Here is a 24,540-nt window from a genome sequence, read left to right on the forward strand (position 1 = left end):
TAGGCCCCTTATCCTCCCGGTATGCTCCTGGATAACTATTATCCTAAGACACTGCTCCGGCAATCCACTCCGGCAGCCCTATCAGCATACTCATATACCCGTCAACTTACAGATGGTGCGTTGTCAGGAGCAGGGGTGCACCGCTGTGCTGCATCAAGCCAGCGGACATGAGGTGTGCAGGTCCCACTCCGGGTGTGCTGTCCACGTAGGGGACCTGATCGTCTGGCACCCTGATGGTTGTGAGGTGTGCTATGCCCTCTACGAGCAGGTTCTGGATGAGTCGGTAAGTTAGTTTTTCCCTTCCGATTCACGTTCACCTTCAGTTTTGTCTCTTATGGATAACTGAAAGATATTCTCCTTTTAGGAGGCTCAGTCACTTGACTTTCTCCTCCTTCCAGATTGACCGCAGCTCTCGGGACGCTTCGATGTCGACCCTCAAGACCTGGGTCAGCGGCTTCGGGAGGAACGTCGGGGCAGGGAAACCCTACGTTTTGTCAAAGGACGTCTGCAACGTTCTCTTCCCCGGCGCCTGGATCTCAGCTTCAGTTGCGGACGAGGTAGCCGCCCCCTTGATCGCTGGGATCCGGGAAATGACGCAGCCCTCCCAGGACGAAGTCGCTGCATGCGGAGTTGTCACCGAGGATGTTGGACCTCGAACCGATGAATGTTGATCTGGATTTGCAAGCAGGTAAGGGGGTAAGTGAGGCAGGTGATTTACTCTTTAGCTCTCCTTCTTCTACTGCTTCTTCCTTCCGAGGATTTGTGAAATCCTCTTGCCTTATGGACAGTGCAAGGTCTACCGTCCCTAAGGTTAAATCAGTAAAGAAAAAGACCTTAAAGTCCCAGAAAGTCCGCTCCGGGGTTCCCTCGAAGACGTCACGGCCCCCTAGCCCCGTGCCGTCTATGAGCAAGGCCTCTACTTCTGGGAAGGGAGCACGGTCTAAACAAAGTAAAGAGGTTCCCCCCCTCCTTCCTTTGATGCTGAAGCATTTGCTGAGCTTCTTATGAAGCAGTTCGACAAAAGAGTTGACGACAAGCTGTCGCAACTCTCGAGCCAACTGTCTTCTTCAAATGCTTCCGTGCTCTCCTTATCATAATAATAATAATAATAATAATAATAATAATAATAATAATAATAATAATAATAATAATATTGGAAGTCTTTTATTACAATATTCAATCAGAAATCGTTCGTCTGGGTTCAAGTTCTATTGTAGGTACTGTCGACGGTACCTACAATAGAACTTGAACCCAGACGAACGATTTCTGATTGAATATTGTAATAAAAGACTTCCAATATTCCGCACACTGTCCTTTTCTAACAATAATAATAATAATAACCTTTATTCCAATAATACATTGGGTTTTCTATTTACATCAGGTCATCAACCAAGGTTAGAAAGCATACATTAAGGCTATTAAAGCAATAAAATCACAGCATACACATATATATATCTATATATACATATACACATATACACACATACATATACTTACATAAAACTCGAATTAGGAAAATCGCAATCTTAGTCATAAAACATTGTTCCTAGAACAATAATTAGCAAAATTACACCAACACAAAACACCCTTCATAGATAATGGCATGTCTTAAAAAGCGGTAACTGACGTGAGACGTGGCTAATGTCAGGTACGGTTGTTTCCTATAAAACTTATCTACGAAGATTAACCATCGTTTAAAAGATGTTTTCTTAGTTTATTTTTGAAAGATCTTAGGGATTTTTCGTCTTTCAATGAGCCAGGTAAACTATTCCATAACTGTGGACCTTTAGTATTTATTTTCCTTGATCCTATATCGGTGTTGGCTCTTCTAGACACTAGATTATTTGCTTGTCTTGTAGTCATCCCTGTCACCGAGTCAACGGTTCTAAAATTATAAAGCCAGTTCGGAAAAACACCTTTTAAAACTTTAAAAACAAAAACACAGACATCAAAAGTGTACTTGTTTTTCACCTTCAACCAACCCAGTTCTAGTAAAACTGGAGATATATGATCATATTTTCTCACTGTACCCTTGGCCACCCGAGCCGCAAAATTTTGAAGTTCTTGTACGCGTTGCATAAGGACGTTGCTTGTTGAACCCTATATTATAAAAGGATTTTGACAAAGGAAAAATCTATTTCTGGAGAGGGGCCCGTGTCACCCGGTGAAATAGTCCATTCAGCACTTATTTCTAGGTAATTCCGTTTGCTAGATACCAGAAAGCTAAATGAAATGCTGGAGTTACTACCCCCAGAGCGAGCTCCACTAGATGGAGTCGTGTATGGAAAAGGGTGAACTACAAAAACACGGAACCTTATCCTATAGAGATTCCCAATGTCAAAAGACCCAACTAGAGAGGTGCCGATACAAGCCCATGCACTACTCATGGACTGTATACAAGGCAACACTAGCCGCATTCCATGTTAGCACCCACCTCACTAGAATGAAGTTTATCAAGGGAGGGAGAGAATGAAAAACAGGGTGGGTCACGGGTGACACGGGCCCCTCTCCAGAAATAGATTTTCCTTTGTCAAAATCCTTTTTCTGGATCGGGGTCCCGTGTCACCCGGTGAAATAGTAACAGAGAAATAAACATCATTCTTATGCTATTAAAGACTTAAATAGAAACGTTGAAAACTAGGAGAATTCTACCCTGAACATAAGTAAGGTCCTCTAAGTTCATGTAATGAAAATAATGTAAGTGGTCACCGTCTAAGATCATGAGCTTAGAATAGCACCTGAATAGGCTTGTATTAGGAAAATACTTCCTGCCTAATAGCAGACCCAATGACAGTGCCCCCTTTTTTTTAAAGGAGAGGACCTGACAAAATTGCGAGGTCCTGTCTAAAAAGCCTGCAAGGGAGAAAACTGGACACAGAAACAGACCTTGTAAAGGGGAGTACTTTCCAAGGTGACCACCGAAAATGAGGACCTTCAATTGTAGATAGAAAGTTAGGGTGAGGAATTCACAACACTACCCCTGATGAGGGGAAACCAAACTGATTGGTTCCGCCAGACAAACCAAACTGATTGGTTCCGCCAGACAGGGCAGACAGTACAGGAAAACTAACACTAGAAGCTAAGCTGATTAAAAATTTTTGGGACTTCCTTAACAAGGAAAGATAAGAACAAGATGATTGTTGGTTACCGAAGCTAACTCCGATACATTACTCAAAGACCAGGAAACCGAATGTGGACGGAGTACTGTTCTTAGACGAACACAGACCTTAGGGATGAAAGTTAAGGGCCTGTGAGTCTGGTTCCAACAAAACACTTTCCTCGAGGCCAATGCGGCGCATCAGTACTGTAGCTTCGAAAACTATGTGAAGAGTGCTAGTTACTTAACTGCAGAACCATACTGCAGTAGAGTAGGATCCCTTAACTGATTTCAGGAAAACAGTAATAACAGGACCAATATCAGTTTCCTCCTAAACTGTAAGATTCACAAAGACCACAAAGCCAGGACATCAGAGTTTGAGGGGGCTGGACGAGGCTGAGTTTATACCAGACGGGACAGCTTGATAGTTTGTGGCTGAATTGGGTTGCAAACAGACATACTTCCAGGCCCAGGAAAAGGTCACAAGACTACCTGAATGACGCTCCGCCTAAGGACTATTCCGACACCAGGGGAGGCCCTGGATAGGGAAAAAGCAGTGACCTTTTGGACCCCTACGAGAAGGGTGGTAGACAGAGGCACCTCGTCTGTTGGTTATGGAGAAGAATGAACCATAACCTGAACAAGCAATTCGAGTCCAAAACCACTTGTTTACATGGCGCACTATTGCTGTTTTGTTCAGAACCAGCCTAAAAGGAAACCTCTTGGGGAAGAAGTTTCAAGGACAGGAAGACTGTCACCGCCCTCCAAAGCGTTGATATGGAACTGCCGAACGTGACCGACTAAGTACCATGTACTTCATTGGGCCAAAAATATCCACCTCACCCGCCCAGAGAGGTGACGGTGTGGAATACTGAGGCCGGAGGGGAAAGCTGGAGAGGAACTGACTTCGGTAAGCACTTGACAGTTGTGCAAGGCCGGAGGCCACTATTCAAGCAGGAGGAATCAAGGAGACACGTCCCTGACTCCACCATACCTTGGTCATAAACTCCAGCTTTGACTTCAGAAGGAGAACCGTCACTGAAGCAAACTGGAGAAAACCCAGGACCTTTTCTTGGGCACGGGGAGAGGTATGCTTGAGATGATGAAATGATAAGATGCCCTTGCTATCTCTTTCCACTTCCACTGGATTCATAACTACGGAAGGCTACCCTCCTGAATCAGGTGGGATTCCTTCCTGGTTACTTAGAAGCCCAAAGACTCTAGAAACCGATTATAATGACCGGCGCTGTCAGGCAATTCCCGACGCTGGGTGCCCAAATGAGCCAGGCAACTAGATATGCAGCTAGCATAGCCTCCTAATACCGGAGCTGTTGAACTACGGTACTGTTCAAACTGGCAAAGACTCTGGAGCCGCATTGAGGAGGGCATGAACCTGAAGGGGTACGCCTGCTCCCCGAGTCTGAATCCCAAGAAGGGATAGGACCTTTCTGCAACCAAGATGTGAAAGGAAGCGTCGGAAAGGTCTATAGAGGTGGTTACGGCTCCACGGCGCAGTAGGATCCGAACCCACAAGACTGTAAGCAACCGAGACTTGCCGCATGAATAAGGAAAACAAACGGGACACGCCCGGAAAAATTTTCCAGTGGAAGGGAACTTCCTTGGCAGACTGAAAAAGCCTGACAGGCCATTCGCAAAGACCCCCAGAACTCTTGCCGGAGGCTGATTGAACCTGATTGGGGGGGGGAACAACAGTCCAGCTCCACCCCGGGCCCTGATAACTATACTCTGGGCCCAGGAACTGAAGTTCCAGTGGCCCCGAAAATGGTACAGCCTCCCACCCATATGAGAAATACTACAGGGAGGAGGCTTGATTGCCTCCCGTGAAGCGAATGCCTTCCCAATTTCTCGGAGAGGAGTAGGATGCATCCCTGTTCCTATGATAACCCCGAGGGTCAGAACCTCTGGCCAAATGTCTAGTGAAAATTCTTTCCTTAGGTTTTCGTATGAAGCAAAGAAAACTCCGGCAGGCACGTGGGGGAGGCAGAGACACACGGGGCGTTACAAGGGGCTGATGTGTTGGCTGAACCCGCACACATCCATCGAGGTGGAGGCTGGGAGTGAGAGCTGACGGCTGTCTAGGGGCAGAGACCTGAAGAGCCTGCACCACCGCCTGAGCAGGGGGCTCTTGAACTACATGAACTTCTTGCCGGACTTGGGACAGGTCCCGGCAAGATCAGACCGTTTCTGCTCGAGGGTAGACACCCATGAGAACGGAGGCTCTGGGTAACAATAGTAGCCCCAGACGGGCCGTCAGAACAACGCCCACCTGGGGAAAAGATTAATTCTCCAGGTGAAACTGTTCATAAGATTTTTCAGCTCAATGAACGGGCAGGCAAGCCTGACTTACACCTGTTTCAGCTTCCGAAAATTGACTCCAGAAGCTTAGGGAGCTGTACGCTGAATAATTAGAAGCGTAGTCCGGGGTTAGAAGATTCACTGTGAATGTATCTGTGAAATCTGTCTCCCGGAAATGCCTCAGCGATACATTTTCAAAACAAGCCTGTTGATAAGAGGGGCTACATTCGGAGCACAAGGGGTAAGAAACAGGGCTCTCAAAGAGAGCACGGTAAGACCCCACAGCTGGCGTGAACTTGGAATTCTCCGCCTGCCACTCCGTTAGAGTCCTCAGGGAGACGATGTGTCCAGCCCCTAGCTGAGGGCTCACTTATGGATCCTGCCAGACAGATGCCATGCTCGTTCTGACAGTCTGGTAAAACCCGGATAAGAGAGAGGATACCAGCCCGGAAGGGAAGAAATGCCCTTCCACCGACCTCCGTGTGCCCACACCCCGACAGGAGGGTGCCTTCATGCTGGGAAGCATAAAGGGAAGGCACCAAGATTCCCCAGACTGGAGGGGAAAAGAGGTGGAGATGTCCGAACGATAGAATTCGGAACGGAGCAGGACTTAACAGGTGATCCATTGACAATGAGTCTTGAGGTTAATCTCTTGGGATTTAAGCTCCTGGGAAAGGGAAGGCATGGACCATGATGTAGATAGTTAGTTTAATAGGTTGACAATGACCCTCATAACGAGCTCCTTATAAGGAGACCCGTAAAAGAGTTCTCAACAAAGGAAGGAGGGGGTAACCGCCTTGCTTTGCTTGGGCCGTGTCCCTTTCAGAAGACGAGGCCAAACTCGTAGATGGCACCGGATTAGAGATCCGAGACGTCCCTGAGGGGGCCCCGGAGCAGGTCTTCTTGGTTTAAAAAGTTTTTTTTTTTTTTTTTTTTTTTCTGACTTCACCTTAGGGACGGTAGACCAGGAACCGTCGAAAAGGGATGAGAAGGTAACGAATCCCCTAAAGGAAAAGTTTGCCTCACCTAATTCCGAGCTAAAGCGGAAAAGGTTTGTCTCAATTATTCCCGCACCTACTTATCGCTCCGGGACGATGTTCACAGGTCCGAGAACGAGACAGAAGGCCATAACGTCTTCAGAAAACTCTCCGTAAACAATTAACTTGAAGCGAAGAGTTACGAGACTTGCGGCCGCCTCAGGAGGAGGGGAAAAATAGGACCCCAGACACCGGAGGAACAACTATCAATAAATTATATAAGACGGAGTTTGGCGAAGGAAAAACCGATAGGTGTATATGAAACCTACCAATTTACCGAGAATCTCGCCCGGAAACGGAGTTTGGCGGAGGAAATCGATAGGCGTATATGAAACCTATCGATCCACCGAGAATCTTGCCCGGAGAGAGCCCAAACACCGAAAGGTTAACTATTAATAAGCCACAAGAGGCGGAGAACCGATAGGTTTATATGAAACCTACCGAATTAACGAGAATCCCGCCCGGAGACGGAGTTCGAAAGAGCGACTATTAATAAGCCACATGAGGCGGAGCTTGATGGAGGTAAAACCGACAGGTATATATGAAACCTACGGATTCATCAGGTAGCCTGCTCGGGAGAGCATAGCATACAACGCAATCTGCCGGGTGCCAAACGACTAATAATAAGCCAAAGGAGGCGGCGTTTGGCGATAAAACCGACTGGTGTAAATAAACCTACGGATTCATCAAGTAGCCTGCTCGGAGAGAGCATAGCGTTTAACAACCTTCCGAGTCAAGAATAAGTCACATGAGGCGGAGTTTGGCGGAGACGAAACCGACAGGTATATATAAAACCTACGGGTTCATCAAGAAGCCTGCTCGAGGAGAGCATAGCGTACTTCATAACCTTCCGTGCCAAACTATAAATCCAAAACAGACTGCGCACCGGAATGGGAGCTATAGACTCCGTGACCGCTGGTTTGTTGCAGGATAGCGGTGCATTCCTGCACTTGACAAAACCAGCCGAAAACGTATGAGAAAAGGGCATGCTGGAACGGATGCGGAGCAGAGTACCGTAGCAGCCATAGCCTAGTCAGACCAGGAAAACCCGGAGAAAACCGAGAGAAAACCGGGCTAACAGGACAAAACTCATAGACATAAAAACAGAGTCAACGGAACATTCGAAGCGATCATGTTTGAACAAAATGTGGGAAGGTTATGAACTGTTGGAAGTGGGCGCACTCGAGCCAAGAGAGGAAAACCCCGGAGGAGGATATCCTGAATGAAGTGATAGCGGTGGGGAATAAACGCCGACCGCTAAACACTAAAACCGCCGTAGCAGTAAGCAAGGAGAGCGCCCAACAAGATAACGAAACACCGAACAGGTAGTAGCAAAAGGAGGGGAACGCTGAAAGTAAATAAAGCAGAAGACAGTTAGGTGGAGAACGCTAACTGGCCTCGTATGAGATCCCAACAGTGAGGTGCGAACATGTAGGAAGCACCACGAAGGGAAATAGTCGACGTAAAAGGAAGGGGGAAGGATAGGCCACGAGGTTGGTAACCCAAAGCAGCGACCAGGGTGGGACAGCACTCCCGGCGCCCAGAGATTCTCATAGATCCCCTCGCTATGTAAGCTGTGTTGCACGACAAAGAGCGAGAGAAAAGGAGAGGAAGGGCAAAAACCTCTACGGCCAGGAGAGCAATGAAAGATAAAAGGAGTGTGAACAGGAGTGGGGAGAGCACTCCTGGTCACCTCAGGTCCAGGTGGAGTGCCAACTCAGACACACCGAAGGACAATCAATCAATGCAGAGGGGGGATGTAGGCTACAACATAAAATAAGGATAATTGCTCTCAAGCCTTGGAAAGTTAACAAACTTTGAAAACAAACCAAGGGGAGAGAGAGCAAAAGGATAAAAGGGAGAGAAGGGGACTCTCGAAACCACAAAATAACATACATATAGTCGGTAAAAGAAGTGTGAACAGGAGTGGGAGAGCACCCGGTCACCATTGGTAAGCAACCCAAAGAAGGATTGAACTAGGATAGGCTACGCAGGTAAACCCTCGCTATTCCAGCTTAACTTATTAGGAACATTAGCCTAAGTGAAAAGCCGAAACAGGAGAGAGGGTGGACGTAGGCAATATATCCAAGTCAAAACCAAACAAAGGAAGCACCAGACATAAAACACACACGTACAGAACGAGATCACTGACATGAAACTCATACATTACAGATCGAGATCGTCCCTCTTAACGAATTTTTCCCCGAAGGGAAAAAGTGTTACAGCCAACCCTAGGCTAACCTAACTGAGGCGATGTAAAGGAAGGAAGCCTAGGAGAGGGGTAAAGGCTAACCAATAACTCAAAAAAAAATCATAATAAAACAAAAATTGTCTATAAGGTACATGTAGGAGGATAGGCAGGCCCAACACAACATGGACGTGAAGGGACATGACCGACCTCCAGTTAAATGAAAGTATCCCAAAAACAAAATTCAAAAGCATCCAAGCACAAGGTCAAAAATTAAATGTAACAATGAAAATCATGTTCCCATACACTTAGAGAAGTGAGTCTAAAACAAGGCAAAATAAAGCCAAAATAAGAAGCGAATAGGCCCTAGGGGAACCACGTAGCCTAAACAGCAAGACAGCACTTGACCAGAAAGGGAATACTAAATTCACAAAATAAACAAAATTATAAAATCAAAGTAAAAACCGTAACAGTACCAATGAAAATAAGATCCCCAAAGGCTAAGAGAAGTGAGTGACAAAAATAAAGCATAATGAGGCCATGATAATAAGCGAATGGGCTCGAGGGGGAAGCTCGTAGCCTAAACGCTCAACAACATTTCTCGTAATGAAGCCACGATAAAAAGCGAATGGGCCCGAGGGGGTAGCTTGTAGCCTAAACGCTAAACATCACTCCCGTAATGAAGCCATGATAAAAGGCGAATGGGCCCGAGTGGGTAGCTCGTAGCCTAAACACTAAACATCACTTCCGTAATAAAAATCACTCTCGTAATGAAGCCATGATAAAAACGAATGGGCCCGAGGGGGTAGCTCGTAGCCTAAACGCTAAACAGCACTTCTCGTAGTAAATGGGTACAGAACAAACAAAAATTAATCAAACCCACTAAAGTTAGGGATCATTAATGGTAAAACATCCCAAATAAAAAGGGATACAAATAAAAAACACAAAACAAATATGCCGACCCAAGACCAAGAGAGGTCAAGAGACGACGTGAGAGGAGATCGAGACGGGCGTGATAAATTCCTTTAATTATTAAACTAAAGGAAAATAAGAAGCCTCAATCGCCTAAAAAACAACAAAACACTGGTACTCAAGTAATTGAAGAAGAACCTTGCGAGGATGCCATAAAAAATCCAAAATAGAGCACAAAATAAGGATCACAACGAAATTACGTGTGAACGAAAAAACGTGCTAAAATGGAATGCGGCTAGTGTTGCCTTGTATACAGTCCGCGAGTAGTGCATGGGCTTGTATCGGCACCTCTCTAGTTGGGTCTTTTGACATTGGGAATCTCTATAGGATAAGGTTCCGTGTTTTTGTAGTTCACCCTTTTCCATACACGACTCCATCTAGTGGAGCTCGCTCTGGGGGTAGTAACTCCAGCATTTCATTTAGCTTTCTCTGGTATCTAGCAACGGAATTACCTAGAAATAAGTGCTGAATGGACTATTTCACCGGGTGACACGGGACCCTGATCCAGAAAAGCAGTAATAAATTAAACTTAATACTAACAATTGCACTACGATTAGGCGAGTTTCTGGTTCGAATAAATTTTTTAGTCTATTGAGATAAATAAGTGTCCCCATAACTTTTCTGTGCAGTTCATCAATATGTTTTTCGAATGTCGTGTTTATCGAAGTGCACTCCAAGATTTTTTACGGATTCCATAGGTTCGATGATGGCTCCATTAAAATTGATTTTGATGTTATCCCCGATTTCGGATAGATATTGCCTGGAGCCTAGGAGTATACATTGCGTTTTACTTTCGTTCAACAATAGGCCATTTATTTGAAAATACATCTTCACGCTATATAAAATCTCCTCAGCTTTGCGTACTAAATCTTCCAAGTTATCAATATAGCCATCAATTATTATTTGAGTGTCATCAGCATACTGAACAATGAAACAGTCACTTAAAAAATTTCTCAGGTCATTTACATAGATGTTGAATAAAATTGGTCCTAGGATTGAACCTTGAGGTACACCAAAACCGACGTTTTTGGGGGTTGAGACAACATTTTTGAGTCTGACAGATTGTACTCAATTACGTAAATAGTCTGTGAACCAGGATGGATCAATATAAAGTGTCTGACATTTACCCAGCAAAATTTCATGGTTCACACTATCAAAAGCTTTCGACAGATCGAGAAGTAGTAAAAGGGAAATTTTCTTCTTGTCTATGTTATCGTAGATTTTATCCGATATTTTTAATAGTGCTGTTTCCGTTGATAGTTTTGGTCGAAAGCCATGTTGACTCTTAGAAATGAGGTGGTTACTTTCTAGGTATTCAGTTAACTGATTTGATACTATTTTTTCTAATATTTTAGATAAGACCGGGAGTAAAGAAATTGGCCTGTAATTAGAAATTTCATCCCTATCTCCGCTTTTAAAATAAGGAACATGGGGATTTTTCCACGTTTCTGGGTAGACATTAATTACGATAGATGTATTAATAATTATAGTAATATAAAATAAAATTATATATAGAGTATCTTTTATAAAACGTAGCGGTATGCCATCGGATCCGTACGCATTTGACTCTTTGAGAGAACTAATGACTAGAATGACAGTATCACAGTCAACAGGTGACGGTTTAAAAGAATATAACTGATTGTTTGGGAATGTATTCACTTCACCGGTTTGTGCTCTTCTATTATTATTCCTGGCCAGTTCTTCTTGCGTTCTTTCATATGTCTTTCTTCCTACATTCGCAAAATATTCATTAAATTTCTCTGCCTTGTCAATTAAATCTTCATTTTCTATTTGAGATTCTTTGTTAGTATTATTGGGCAGAATTGAACGCACTATTTTCCAGGAAGTACGTAAGTTATTCTATTATTTTTAAGTTCGTTCCTGTAGTGTTGTTTCATACTGTTATTCATTTCAATTTTTACTTCCTTCTTTTTCTCTTTAAAATTATTTCTCAATATTGTATTATTCCTATCCTTCTTGATATCGTTTTGTAATTTATCTCTTATTATTATATTTTGTTTGATGTTATTAGTTATCCAGGGTTTAGGGGGGCGGGTGATTACTTTCGTTACTATTGGAGCACATTTATCAATACATTTGGTTAAAACATTCGTTAAAATTTGTAACTTACATTATCAGTGTTTAAAATACCATTCAAAGTGGGTGTTTCTTTCATCACCAAATTACAAATACTCACCTGAGAATAGTTCTTAAGACATCGGAAAGTTTTATGAATGGGTTGTTTCTTAGGTTTATGTAAGTTTAAGGTAACTATGATAGCTTCGTGGTCACCTACTGGGCTTGGAATAACGTCCGAATCGAGTACCATTTCCTTATTATTAGTAATTAGTAAATCTATCAATGTTGCTGAGTCTGAAGTTACTCTGGTTGGTTTTGTAATGAGTTGGTGTAACTTTAGGTTATTTACATTTTATTCATTTTGTTGTCTGTTTTGAGGTTAAGTCTCAAAGGACTTTAATCTCCGGGTTCATGAGTGGCGGAGCGGCCAACAAACCCTTCTCCGTCCCGGACACCTCCAGCCTACCTCCTTTTGATAAAGGAAACCCCTGGCGCCTGACCCTTTTTGCCCCCCAGCATGAGGGTACCCTTACTATCGAGGGACTAGGCACTCGTAGGCTGGAGGAATTAGAATTCTTCCCTCCTAACCTGCAATCACCTTATGCAGGTTATGCCAGGCTTACCGAGGAGGCATGGGTTCGGTCCGATAAGGTCCCCAAGGAAACTGTCATCTTCCCGAGGGACCATGCCCAGTCGGCCCTACTACGGACTTTGTCGGAGTGGCAGGCGGAGAACACCAAACTCACTCCGGCCAAGGGTGCTTTCACAATGTTCTCTCTGGGTGAAGTTCTCCCCACCCCTTGCACCTGTAAAGTGGCCTCCCTCACCAACCAGGCTTGCATGGAGGGTAAGCCCCTTCCCCATCTCCGGGAGACAGATCCCACCTCTCTTGTCTTACCTGGAGATTCTCAGTTTTGGGTAGGAGCTCCGGACACCTTCACAGTTACTGGGCTGGACCCTGAATGCGCTTCTAACCTCTTCAGCGAACAACTCCCTAAGATCCCGGAGTCGCTCCTGAAGGCTGAAGCTGAGTCTAAGGACAGACTTAGTAGGTCCTTAAACTCTCTGACTTTAGCAGAGGCAACGTCAGTGGTATATAGCGAAGATGCGCTATTTCAGGTGCTGACGAAATCTCTCTTAGGGAGTTTTCAGCAGGACCTGTACGATTTCATTAAGGCCCGGCTGAACTGCCGAAAACACATCTTTTCGGCAGCCACCATCCGTCATGAGCCTAACAGGCTCATGAAAAGCTCCATCTGGGGAGCTAATCTCTTCCCCCAGGAAGAAGTTGATGCGGTCCTAGCTGAGGCAACTAGGGCCAATCAGAGTCTCCGCTCCCGTTGGGGTTTATCCTCTAAGAGGAAGCAGTCTGAGCCCGCCGGAACTCACCCCAAGCCCGGGAAGAAGTTCAAAAAGTTTAAACGGCTCCCGACTCAGACTGTCTTGCAGGCTGTCCAGGTCCCCGTCCCTGGTCACCCCTCAACCTCTCAGTCTCAACCTCAACCTCAGTATGTGCTGGTCCAACCAGCCCATCAACCTCTCGCTGCTCCTTCATATGTCTCCTCCCCAGCTTTCAACGCTTCTTATGAAAGCCAGGGTGCATTTCGATCGATTCAAAATGCAAAGGGAACGAGAGCGAGAGGATACTTCTGTGGTAGAGGAACACCCCGCTCCTCCTCCAGAGGAAGGGGAGGCAGAGGCTCCAGGGGAGGTAGACCTTCTCCCGCCCAGTGAGATATCTCAGGTAGGCGGGAGGTTATACCATTTTCGGAACCAGTGGAGCTTCAGTCCCTGGGCCCAGAGCATAGTCTCCAAAGGACTGGGGTGGAGTTGGTGCAGAAGTCCTCCCCCCCCAGTCAGGTTCCATCAATCACCGTCCAAGGCTCTGAAGGACTTTGTGAAAGATCTATTATTAAAGAGGGCAATAAAGAAAGCGAGACATCTGAAATTCCAAGGCAGACTGTTCAGTGTTCCAAAGAAAGGTTCCAGTCAGCGAAGAGTAATTCTAGACTTGTCCCGTCTAAATTCCTACATTCAATGCGACAAGTTTCGAATGCTTACAATCTCGCAGGTTCGGACCCTACTGCCCTGTGGAGCCGTAACCACCTCTATAGATCTTTCAGACGCCTATTATCACGTCCCGATTGCGAGAAGGTTCTCTCCTTATCTGGGGTTCAGACTAGGAAATCAGGCATACTAGTTCAGGGTCATGCCATTCGGTCTCAATGTAGCCCCCAGAATCTTCACCAAACTGGCAGATACGGTAGTTCAGCAACTCCGGTCTCAGGGGATCATGCTAGCCGCATACCTAGACGATTGGATTGTTTGGGCATCCAACGTCAACGAATGCCGGAAAGCAACAGCCATAGTAATCGGCTTTCTGGAATCACTTGGCTTTCAGATAAACAAGGAGAAATCCCGCCTAGTTCCGGAGAGTCGCTTTCAATGGTTAGGAATCCAGTGGGACCTGTGTGCACACAGACTATCTCTTCCGCCGGTCAAACGGAGAGAAATAGCAAAGGCAACCAGACAGTTCCTCAAGAACAAGAAAGCTTCCCGTCGTACCCAAGAAAGAGTCTTAGGTTCTCTTCAGTTTGTTTCAGTGACGGATCTTCTTTTGAAATCCAAACTGAAAGACATAAACAGGGTATGGCGGAGCCGAGCCAATGTCAGGTTCAGAGACAAAGTATCTCTGATTCCGCCGATTTTGAAAAAGAGACTCCGGCCTTGGACGACTGTCAAGAGCTTATTGAAGTCAGTACCTCTTCAGTTTCCTCCTCCATCATTAGTAATTCACACCGACGCTTCCCTAAGCGGGTGGGGAGGATACTCTCAACACAAGAAGGTACAGGGGACTTGGTCCACCATGTTCCGCCAGTTCCATATCAATGTCCTGGAAGCTATGGCAGTCTTTCTAACCCTGAAGAAACTGTGTCCGAACAATCTGATTCATATAAGATTGGTCCTGGACAGCGCAGTAGTAGTACATTGTATAAACAGGGGAGGTTCCAAATCGAGTCGGATCAACCAGGTTATGATAGCAATATTCTCTCTAGCAAACAAACACCGGTGGCATCTGTCTGCTACCCACCTTGCAGGGGTCCGGAATGTCATTGCAGATTCCCTATCCAGGACAACTCCGCTGGAGTCGGAATGGTCCCTGGACAAAACTTCATTCAAATGGATTTGCAATCAAGTTCCGGGTCTCGAAGTAGATCTCTTTGCAACAGAATGCAACCACAAACTACCTTGTTATGTTGCTCCCAACCTGGACCCTCTAGCTCACTCCACAGATGCAATGTCCATAGATTGGAATAAGTGGAAAAGGATCTACCTCTTTCCTTCAGTAAACCTGTTACTGAAAGTCCTTCACAAGCTCAGGACATTCAAGGGTCAGATAGCCCTAGTAGCTCCCAACTGGCCGAAGAGCAACTGGTTTCCACTTCTTCTAGAGCTGAAGCTTCGGTGCTTGCAAATTCCCAACCCGAAACTGACGCAAATAGTACAAACTCAGACTGTGTCAGCTTCCTCAAGAATTCAGAATGCCCTGGCTTTGTGGATTTCATGAAGTTTGCAGCTCAGAAGGATGCTAATATTGATCCTATTAACACTTTGTTCCTAGAATCAGACAAAAGGGAATCCACTCTTAGACAGTATGACTCAGCAGTTAAGAAATTAGCACTCTTCCTAAAAGAATCTGAAGCAACTGTAATGACCACTAATTTAGCTATTTCATTTTTTAGGTCATTATTTGAGAAAGGTCTGGCCTCAAGTACCATTACTACAGCAAAATCAGCTTTGAAAAAGATATTTTTGCACGGGTTTAAGATTAACTTAACAGACTCTTATTTTTCGTCAATCCCTAAAGCCTGTGCTCGTTTAAGACCAGTAACCCGCCCACATACGGTTTCCTGGTTCTTAAATGATGTTCTTAAGTTAGCCTCAGAAATAGATAATCAGAATTGCTCTTTCACTAACTTATTGAGGAAGACCTTATTTTTATTAGTTTAGCTTCAGGTGCTAGAATTTCTGAACTGTCTGCCCTGTCTAGAGAACCCAACCATATTGATTTCCTTCCATCAGGTGAAGTGTTGCTAGCTCCTCACCCTAAGTTCCTAGCTAAAAATGAAGATCCTCGAGATAGGTGGTCTCCCTGGAAGGTCATCCCCCTCCCACAAGACCTGTCTTTATGCCCAGTCTTTACCTTGAAAGCCTATTTAGACAGGACCTCACAGATAACTTCCGGGCCTCTGTTTGTAAGGGGGAAGGGGAGGAACTATCTCTATGAAAGCCATTAGACAACAGATCTTGTATTTCATTAAACATGCAAACCCAGATTCAGTCCCAAAAGTACATGACATTAGGGCAGTGGCCACCTCCACTAACTATTTCCATTACATGAATTTCGAGGATCTTTCAAAATATACGGGGTGGAAGTCTCCCGTAGTTTTTAAACGCCACTATCTGAAATCACTAGAAGCTCTGAAGTTCACTACAGTGGCGGCAGGGAACATCGTTCCCCCCTCCGTTTAATTCTTCCTAGTACTCAGTCACTCTCCTCCCTCCTACCTGCCTCATTTATTCCCCTTCGGTCACCTCCAGGTCAGGCATGCTTCACAGCCTGTCTCCTGACCATGTCATAGTTTTGTCTTGTCTATGTGTTTAATGTAAATATTACGTGTGTTCTCTTATCTTGTGGGACATAGTTTCCCCATCTTAGTCTTAAGTATAATGTTTAGTACCTAATTTTCACTTTTATGTACTCATTAATCTAAGGATGATTTTATATTATGTACACTTTAATATTACATTAAATTTAAGTATCTTTATTATATCTAAATACCACATCTTGCTACCGGGATAATTAAAACTCTTGTGGACTTTTAGTTTTATTACTTTCCTCTACAAGTTTCCCTTTTGTTTCAGGATGGTATTTTGATTTCTCTGTTATTATTTCACCGGGTGACACAGGTCGGAAAACCCAGAAAAAGGATTTTGACAAAGGAAAAATCTATTTCTGGGGAGAGACCTTTGTCACCTGGTGACCCACCCATGATTCCTTTCTTTCCCCCCCTGATAAAATACCATTCCAGGATGGGGGTGCTAACGTGGAATGTGGGTGACGCCGGTTTGTTTACAGTCCGCGAGTGGTGCGGGGGTTTGTAACGGCACCTCACTCGGTGGGACTTTTGACATTGGGAATGTTTACAGGGCGGAGGCCTGTGATTATGACATTCAAAGTTACAAATCTAATAATAATATAGTACAACAAATTAAATTATATCTCCATAAATTATATAATAATGGAAAAAATGTAGAAATATGTTGGATCCCTGCGCATGTAGGGATCAAAGGAAATGAAGAAGCAGACAAAGCAGCTAAAGCAGCAACTCACATGACAAGATCAAATGTGAATATCCCTGTTACAGATTATGTAACTCACATAAAAATGGGTATCATAAATAAATGGCAACATATATGGGATGAAGAACCTGAAAGTAATAAACTGAAAGAATTAAAACCTAATGTTAAAAAATGGAGTTCATCATATCAAAGAGAGAGACACGCACAAGTAATTTTAACACGCCTCAGAATAGGCCATACTCGTCTGACACATGGGCACTTAATGAGCAGCCCACATGGCCCGGCTCCCGAGTGCTCAGAATGCAGAGTAATAATAACGGTCAGACATGTGTTATGTGAATGTCCAAAGTATGACCGACAACGAATGTCTACTTTTGGAAATAGGTCAGTGAAAGAAATTTTGTCAGAATCTTTCACATTTTCAATCATTCCAATTTTGATGTTCTTGAAAAACTGTAATTTAATTAACAAAATATAAAAATAAGTAAATAATAAAAATATGAAAATCCTTTTAACATTTGAATTTTACAAAAAAGAAGAATTTTTAAAATTTTGTTTAATTTATATTCTGAATTTTAATATACCGTTTTAGTATGTATGTAAGGAAGTCTGAGTAAATGTATTTATTGTATGAGAGCATGTGCCCATGTGCAGTTTTTAGTTTCATTTTAATTCATTCATCTTAGTATTGGATGATCTATTGGGTCCTAGCGCTTGACTTCAGGCCTAGACCTAGTATTTTAATCAAATCCTTCGGGCCAGCCCTATGAGAGCTGAGAGTCAGCTCAGTGGTCTGGTTAAACTACTTTAATAATAATAATGTGATTGTGACAATCTCACCCTTTCTCATACACGACTCCATTTCATGTAGCTCGCACCGGGGGTAGTAACTCCGGCTAAGCTTTTTAGCTTTTCTCTGGTATATTTAGCAATAGCTTTACCTAGAAATAAGTGCTGAAAGGTTATTTCACCGGGTGACACAGGTCTCTCCCCAGAAATAGATTTTTCCTTTGTCAAAATCCTTTTTTTTTTTATTCCTATTAACTAGGCCCAATAAGCACAAAGTGAGCTTCCAGTGAGGTTTTGAGGGGAGTCGATATCTTTATCTTCTCATTAGTCAGTTCATCTTGGTATCTTGCTAGGTGTAGACCTCTAGGATCATTTACAGATATGCCCTATGAGACGGATAGTCCATATGACATTGTTTTAAAACTAACAGCCGCACATGTTCATATCTTTTTTTATAGTAACAGGATCCTTGTCTGACTTTGAGCCTTGTTCTAAATTGGAGCTAGGCCTCTCTCCTTCTGAAAAACTCTTCCTTCTAGATGACAACAGCTCAGCTTCCTCCTGCTCAAGTTGCTGTTCAGGGCATATATAAGTATAGAATTGGGTTTATGGTGAAAAATGTAATTTTTCTAAAAACCAAAACTAATTTTTGCATTACAGGCCCATTATTATTAACTTCCCCACAACCCCAGGGTTCTTTGGCAACTGCTCAGACAAAGTAAGAACTGAATTAGTTTGGCACTAGGGAACTCAGCCATATGCTCATGGGCTACCAATAAGGAATTCCTGATCTTTTTTCTACCAATATTTTATGTCTGAGATTCAGAGAGTCATAAAAATAAAGGGTACACAGTGTATAATTCAGAGATGTTTTTATTTATATGCAATTTATGTATTTTTTTAATGTTTTCTTACTTGAATAGTGATTTTTTTTCAGGCCCTATGAGGGAATATCTGAAGAACTTTGAAATTGATCTTGAAGTGAAGACCAACCATCCTGTGTTTGGGAACATTGACAGACTTTTGCATCAGGTGAGAGTTTGAATTCGTTATCTGTTCTTATTCTTCTTTCTTTTGTCTAAGGAAAAGGATGGTGAACAAAAGCATTCATGTCTGGTTTAGATGCAGTAAGGAAAGGAAAGAAAACTTGTATTTAGGCCATAAAATTGTGTTTCAGAGTAATGACACCTCCAAAGTCATGAAGTAATAGGACCATGATTATAGCTTTGAAAGAGAGCCAAGTTTTTCAACCACTGATAAAAGGTCTTCAAATCTGGATACAGTATGTGGATTTCTCATTTGAGATGTCACTTTGGTTTCATTGTTTAATGTTGATTTGCATACAGTGGCACCCTTCAAGTATGCCACCGTGTTATCATAAGACTGTACAAAATAATAATAATAATAATAATAATAATAATAATTATAATATGGAAGGTGTAGACCCTCTTTTAAGCATGTTCTATTACAAAGAATGGCAACATCAACGGAATTGATTTTATACAAGGTTTTTACAATTTTTCTTACTGCTCTCTTTTTGTCAAGATGTACATAATATGGATAAAGGGAAAGGCAGTAGTTCTGAATACAGTCAATTTTTAATATGGTACACTGCCTGTTTTTAATATGGTACATGCAGGCAGAAGTAGAAAAATCTCAACATTGTTCTTGAGCAGTAGAGAATCTTTGGAAAAGTTTCCTAAAGGTGTCAATGCTTCTGGCAGTATCATCAGCCTATCTTCAGGATGGGGTGGGTACATTCTGGTTAGATTGGCTCATCAGTCAGTATATAAAGGGTCCCAGATCGTTGGTGGGAAGGGAGCTGAATTCTGATTGGCTGTTAAGGGATTAGTGTCCCTGGGCGAAGCCTTTTCCCCGACGTTGATCCTCTACCGCTTGAGAACGACGTTGAGAATTTCGTTTCCATATGCTGACGACCTGTAATTCTACAGATACTGTATTTCACACCATATTTAACTTCTGCCTGCATGTACTAGAATAAAAAGTGGCATATTCAGAACTATTGCCTTTCCCCTAATCCAAATTATGTACATCGGCTAGCTCTCATCAGATATCAGCCTTGAAGAAAAGAGGATATTAAGAAGAATTGAAAAGTCCTTGTATAAAATCAGTTTGACTGATGCTGCCATTCTTTTTAACAATAAGAGTAATAATAATAATAATAATAATAATAACAATAGTGCTGAATGTTATTGCTGCATCAGTTTCATTCAATTTATATAGTTTTCTCCGTCTTTCTGATAACTAATTTTTTAAGGTTACTGCATTCTGCCAGTAACTTACCAGTGTTCGTCATTCTTGGAGAGGAAAGCAGTTGGAAATCAGGGTGTAGTTTTATTCCTGACAAATACACTATATCAGTTACAGAGTAACACCAATGGTAACTAAAATCTGGTGTTCATCCTCTGCAGAATTGTCCTACTGTAGGAAATCTTGTTTTGATTCTAGGCCACGTTTCACTGAGGCTCCGTTGAGCATGGTCACTCTGAAAGACAGGAGTAGACTGTATGCTTACCACTTATTGGCTGAGGAGGGGTGTGTGCCATTGACTGGCTGGTGATATTTTGCCTCAAGCCAAAAATTTAAGGTTGATGGTCTTGCTGCTGCAGCCTTGCTGAGTGGCGGGGCTGGTGCGTGGTGTCACTATCAGGTGTTACCGGACGAATATTCTGGTTGGTCACTGGGCGGCTCACTGAATCCTGTGTTTCCTGGTCAGGAATGTTGCTTCTTGTGGTGTCTGGTGTAGGTCTTTGTGCAATAGGTCACCTTATGTTTGTGGGTGTTTGATAAGGTATTTAATAGGGGCTTCTACTGTATCAGAAGCGCTCCAAGCAACTGTAGGCGTCTTGGGTCAGGGTCCCTCCCAGTTATTTCTGTATTCCCCACTCTTGCATTCCTTGTGTTGCTGGTATGGTGGGCATCTCTCATGGATTTTTATGGCGCCATCTTGAGCAAGGCAAGAGATCCTCTTCGCCAGTTTCATGGTGGTCATACCAATATAGGAACTGGGACATCCACGAACTGGGCACATGAAACGGTACAGTAAACCCCCCATACTCACGGGGGATGCGTACCACAACCCCCGCGAATAGCTAAAACCTGTGAATACTTAGAACCCTTCTAAAAACACTTAGAACTGCCTATTTTGATAGTTCAAACACACACGTAACAAACTAAAAATGCTTATACAGGTATTATCCTACTTACGATGGGGTTAGGTTCCAAAAAAAACCATTGTTTGTTGGAAAAAATGTAAGAAATACCAAAACATAACTTGAACATAGCCAAGCATACACTAGGGTATTCGGTGCCATGTACTGTATACATATATGGTAGCCGAGCCTACACTAAAATATACTCTTTACATACACGGTATAGTAATTATTATCTTCTAATTCTGGAGGTTCATGCAAAGTGACTTATGATAATTGAATACAAAGAGAAATTGAATAACAAACAAGAATTAGCTTAGCCTACACTATGGTACAGTATATTGTTTACATACACGGTAGCGTAGCCTACATTATACTCTCCTCTATATTCACATATCGTATTATACAAACGTCAACATAATGAATATGCATCTTTTCCATGGATCTTTTAAAATGTTATGCCTTAATTCACTTTATCCAATAATATTGCATATATTCTTATATTGCTTTTGTATTATAAATTGCGATCATAGTGATTAATGTTTTGGTTTGGAAATGTTTACGTGGCGTTTATTTTGCCGCATTTAACTCAGTTCTGAGCGCTTTTCTTGCTTCTAGTTAGCGTAAATGTATCTCTAGATACTGTATTTATATGGGGCAAGGTTATTTTTCGTTATACGAAGTGTTTTTAAGTCGAAATATAGCTAAATTACGTCTCGTTGTGAAATTAATTCATCCATTATTTTCGTTAGTAGATGACGATGGCCGTTTGAGGGCGTTTGTGTTGTTTAAAAAAAATTCAAGATTGCGTTCGCTGTTTTCACTTGATTTCATCATAATACAAGCTTTACGTATTTATCGATTATTGGCGTAAAAATAACAGCAATGTCTTCTTTCATGCACATTAGTTTTGATTAAAATACTTTCTCTCCCATTTTAATTATGATTGACTTTAATCCATGTTGCCGATGCACGATAATTTACAGTACAGTGAACCCCCCATATTCGCAGGGGATGCATCCCACTCCCCCCCGCAAATAGCTAAAATCCGCGAATACTTAAAGCCCCTCTAAAAACACTTAGAACTGCCCATTTTGATAGTTTAAACACAGGAAAACCCTGTAAAAATGCATATACCTGAGTATTTTAACAGTTTTATCACAAAAAGTGCATTTATTCATGAAAATTATATGAAAATACAGTAATTAGTGAATATTTCTAGGTGAAAAATACCGCGAATGGGCGAATTTTCCACGAATAATGGCTAGATATGTTCCACAGAGAAACCCGCGAATGCATGAGTCCGCAAATCATGAGAACGCGAATACGGGGGTTTACTGTATAGTCATCAGCAGCCTGAACATTGTTTTCTCAGCTTCAGCTACAACTTGCAGCTCAAATTTAGCAGTATATTTCCTTGCCGATCTTTTAGCCATACCGAATAAGGGTATAATGTAAAAATATATCAGTCCTATTCTACATAACGTCAATTGTGCCATAACGTACTGTAATTGTTTATTACTGTACGATGGTTGAAATACCAGGTAAAAGGCTTTTGTTATCCGATTTAGTTACAAGCAAAACAACAGTTTCTTGGTCGGTTGTTTATGGCTGTACACATTTATGCAAGAGTATAACGTTACTAACAATACTTTTATCATTCTCTTCTACTTTTTTAACTAGAAGACGGGGTAAAGAGATGGAGGAAAAGTTGTCTATTGTAATTTGGTCTCTCTCACTGCCTGATAACACTGCTGCCTGCGCCTGCACAAAATTTAAAAATATTTTACAAGTAATGTTGTGGTACAGTATCGGTATTAACTGCTTACCCCATTGCAAAATCGAATTATCGTAAGGTGAATTATCGTAACTCGAACATTACCTGAGTATTTTAATAGTTTTATCACAAGAAGTGCATTTAGTCATGAAAATGAGATGAAAATACAGTATTTAGTGAATATTTCTCAGTGAAAAAATGCCGCGAATTGGCGAATTTTCCGCAAATAATTGGTAGATACGTTCCAAAGAGAAATCCGTGAACACAGTCCGCGAATTGTGAGAACACGAATCCCCGGGGGGGTTTACTGTATACCACATTAGTCTGTTTAAGGGGATCTCTCGTCAGTGGGGCTGAGTTTTTTCTTAATCAGGTTTCTTGTGCGGCTGTTTTGATAATAAATGATGAGGCCCAGCCAGGTGTTGACATTGTTAGTAAGACGTTATCTGTGGTGATTTTCTTGATAGTATATTCGTCTTCTAGGTATTTAGAGCGTCCTTGCCTTATGATAAAGTTTAACACTTCTTTGTGGATTGGGTTGTAGCTGCTCATGGGTGTTGTACCACCAATCCAGTATTCAGGAAAATAAATGGTATCCATGTTAAACCACCTAGACATGCCATATTAAAAGATGGGAAAAGAATACATGATCCAAAAGAAATAAGTAATGTAATAGGAGAAAACTTAGCAAAAGTAAGTAGTGATGAAAATTTAGATGAACACTTCTGCACAATGAAAAATAGTATAGAATTAATAAAAATAAATTTTGAAACCATAGACGACATGTATTGTAATAGAAAATTTAATATGGAAGAGTTGAAATTTGCTCTGTTGAAAAGCAATAAATCTGCCCCTGGAGGTGACAATATTTGTTTTGAAATGATCTGCCACTTAGCACCTTTGGCAAAGTCATGCTTATAACAGTTTTATAACCACTTATGGCTTCGAAATTTATTTCCTGATGAATAGCGTAAAGCCATAATTATTCCTATCCCCAAACCTGGAAAGGATCCCAGTAGTGTAAACAATTACAGATCAGTTTCTTAATAAAGTTGCTCATGCAAATTACTAGAGAAAATGGTAAATGCTCGAATAACATGGTACATTTGAGAAAATAAAATTTTGATTCCCACTCAGTTCGGGTCACAGAGTGGCAGATCTACATTGAATTCTCTGTCTAACTTAGAAGACCATGTACAAAAAGGATTTGAACGAAAACAAATTACAGTAACTGTCTCTTTTGACATTGAAAAGGCATATGATACTACACAGAGATATGAAAAGGCATATGATACTACATGGAGATATGCAATATTAAAAACGTTATATAAAAACAGCATCCATGGACATTTACCCAGGTTTATCCAAAACTTTCTGACAAATTGCACTTTTCAGGTGAGAATTGATGATGTATTGTCAAATACATTTCCACTTGAAAATGGCACACTGTTTACTCTAGCAATAAATGACATCAGTAATAATTTGCCTATTGGAATTAAAAGTAACTTGTTTATAGATGATTTTGCCATATACAGTATTATTCAGCATCTTGAATAAAACATGCAGAGCGAATATAATAAAACTATGATAAAAATAAATGAATGGGCCTCATCTGTAGGCTTCAAATTATCCATACAAAAGACTCAAGCAGTAATGTTTTATAAGTATAAAAAGTGGAAAAAAGGTGAAGAAATAGATTTAAAACTCAGAAATCATTCCATACCAATTGGCCAAACAGCAAAATTTTT

At 42.1% G+C, this 24,540-nt stretch overlaps 1 protein-coding gene across 1 annotated transcript in view; it reads left to right on the forward strand.

Moving 5' to 3' along the window:
• Positions 1–24,540, forward strand: part of LOC136837970 (non-structural maintenance of chromosomes element 3 homolog) — a 344,558-nt gene that overhangs the window by 220,896 nt on the left and 99,122 nt on the right. Inside the window, exon 6 of the mRNA XM_067102838.1 lies at positions 18,780–18,874. Within this exon, the coding sequence (XP_066958939.1) occupies positions 18,780–18,874 (95 nt within the window). The remainder of the gene's footprint in view (positions 1–18,779; positions 18,875–24,540) is intronic.

Source organism: Macrobrachium rosenbergii, unplaced genomic scaffold, assembly GCF_040412425.1.
Source record: "Macrobrachium rosenbergii isolate ZJJX-2024 unplaced genomic scaffold, ASM4041242v1 13903, whole genome shotgun sequence".
In the NCBI taxonomy this organism is placed as follows: Eukaryota; Metazoa; Arthropoda; class Malacostraca; order Decapoda; family Palaemonidae; genus Macrobrachium; species Macrobrachium rosenbergii.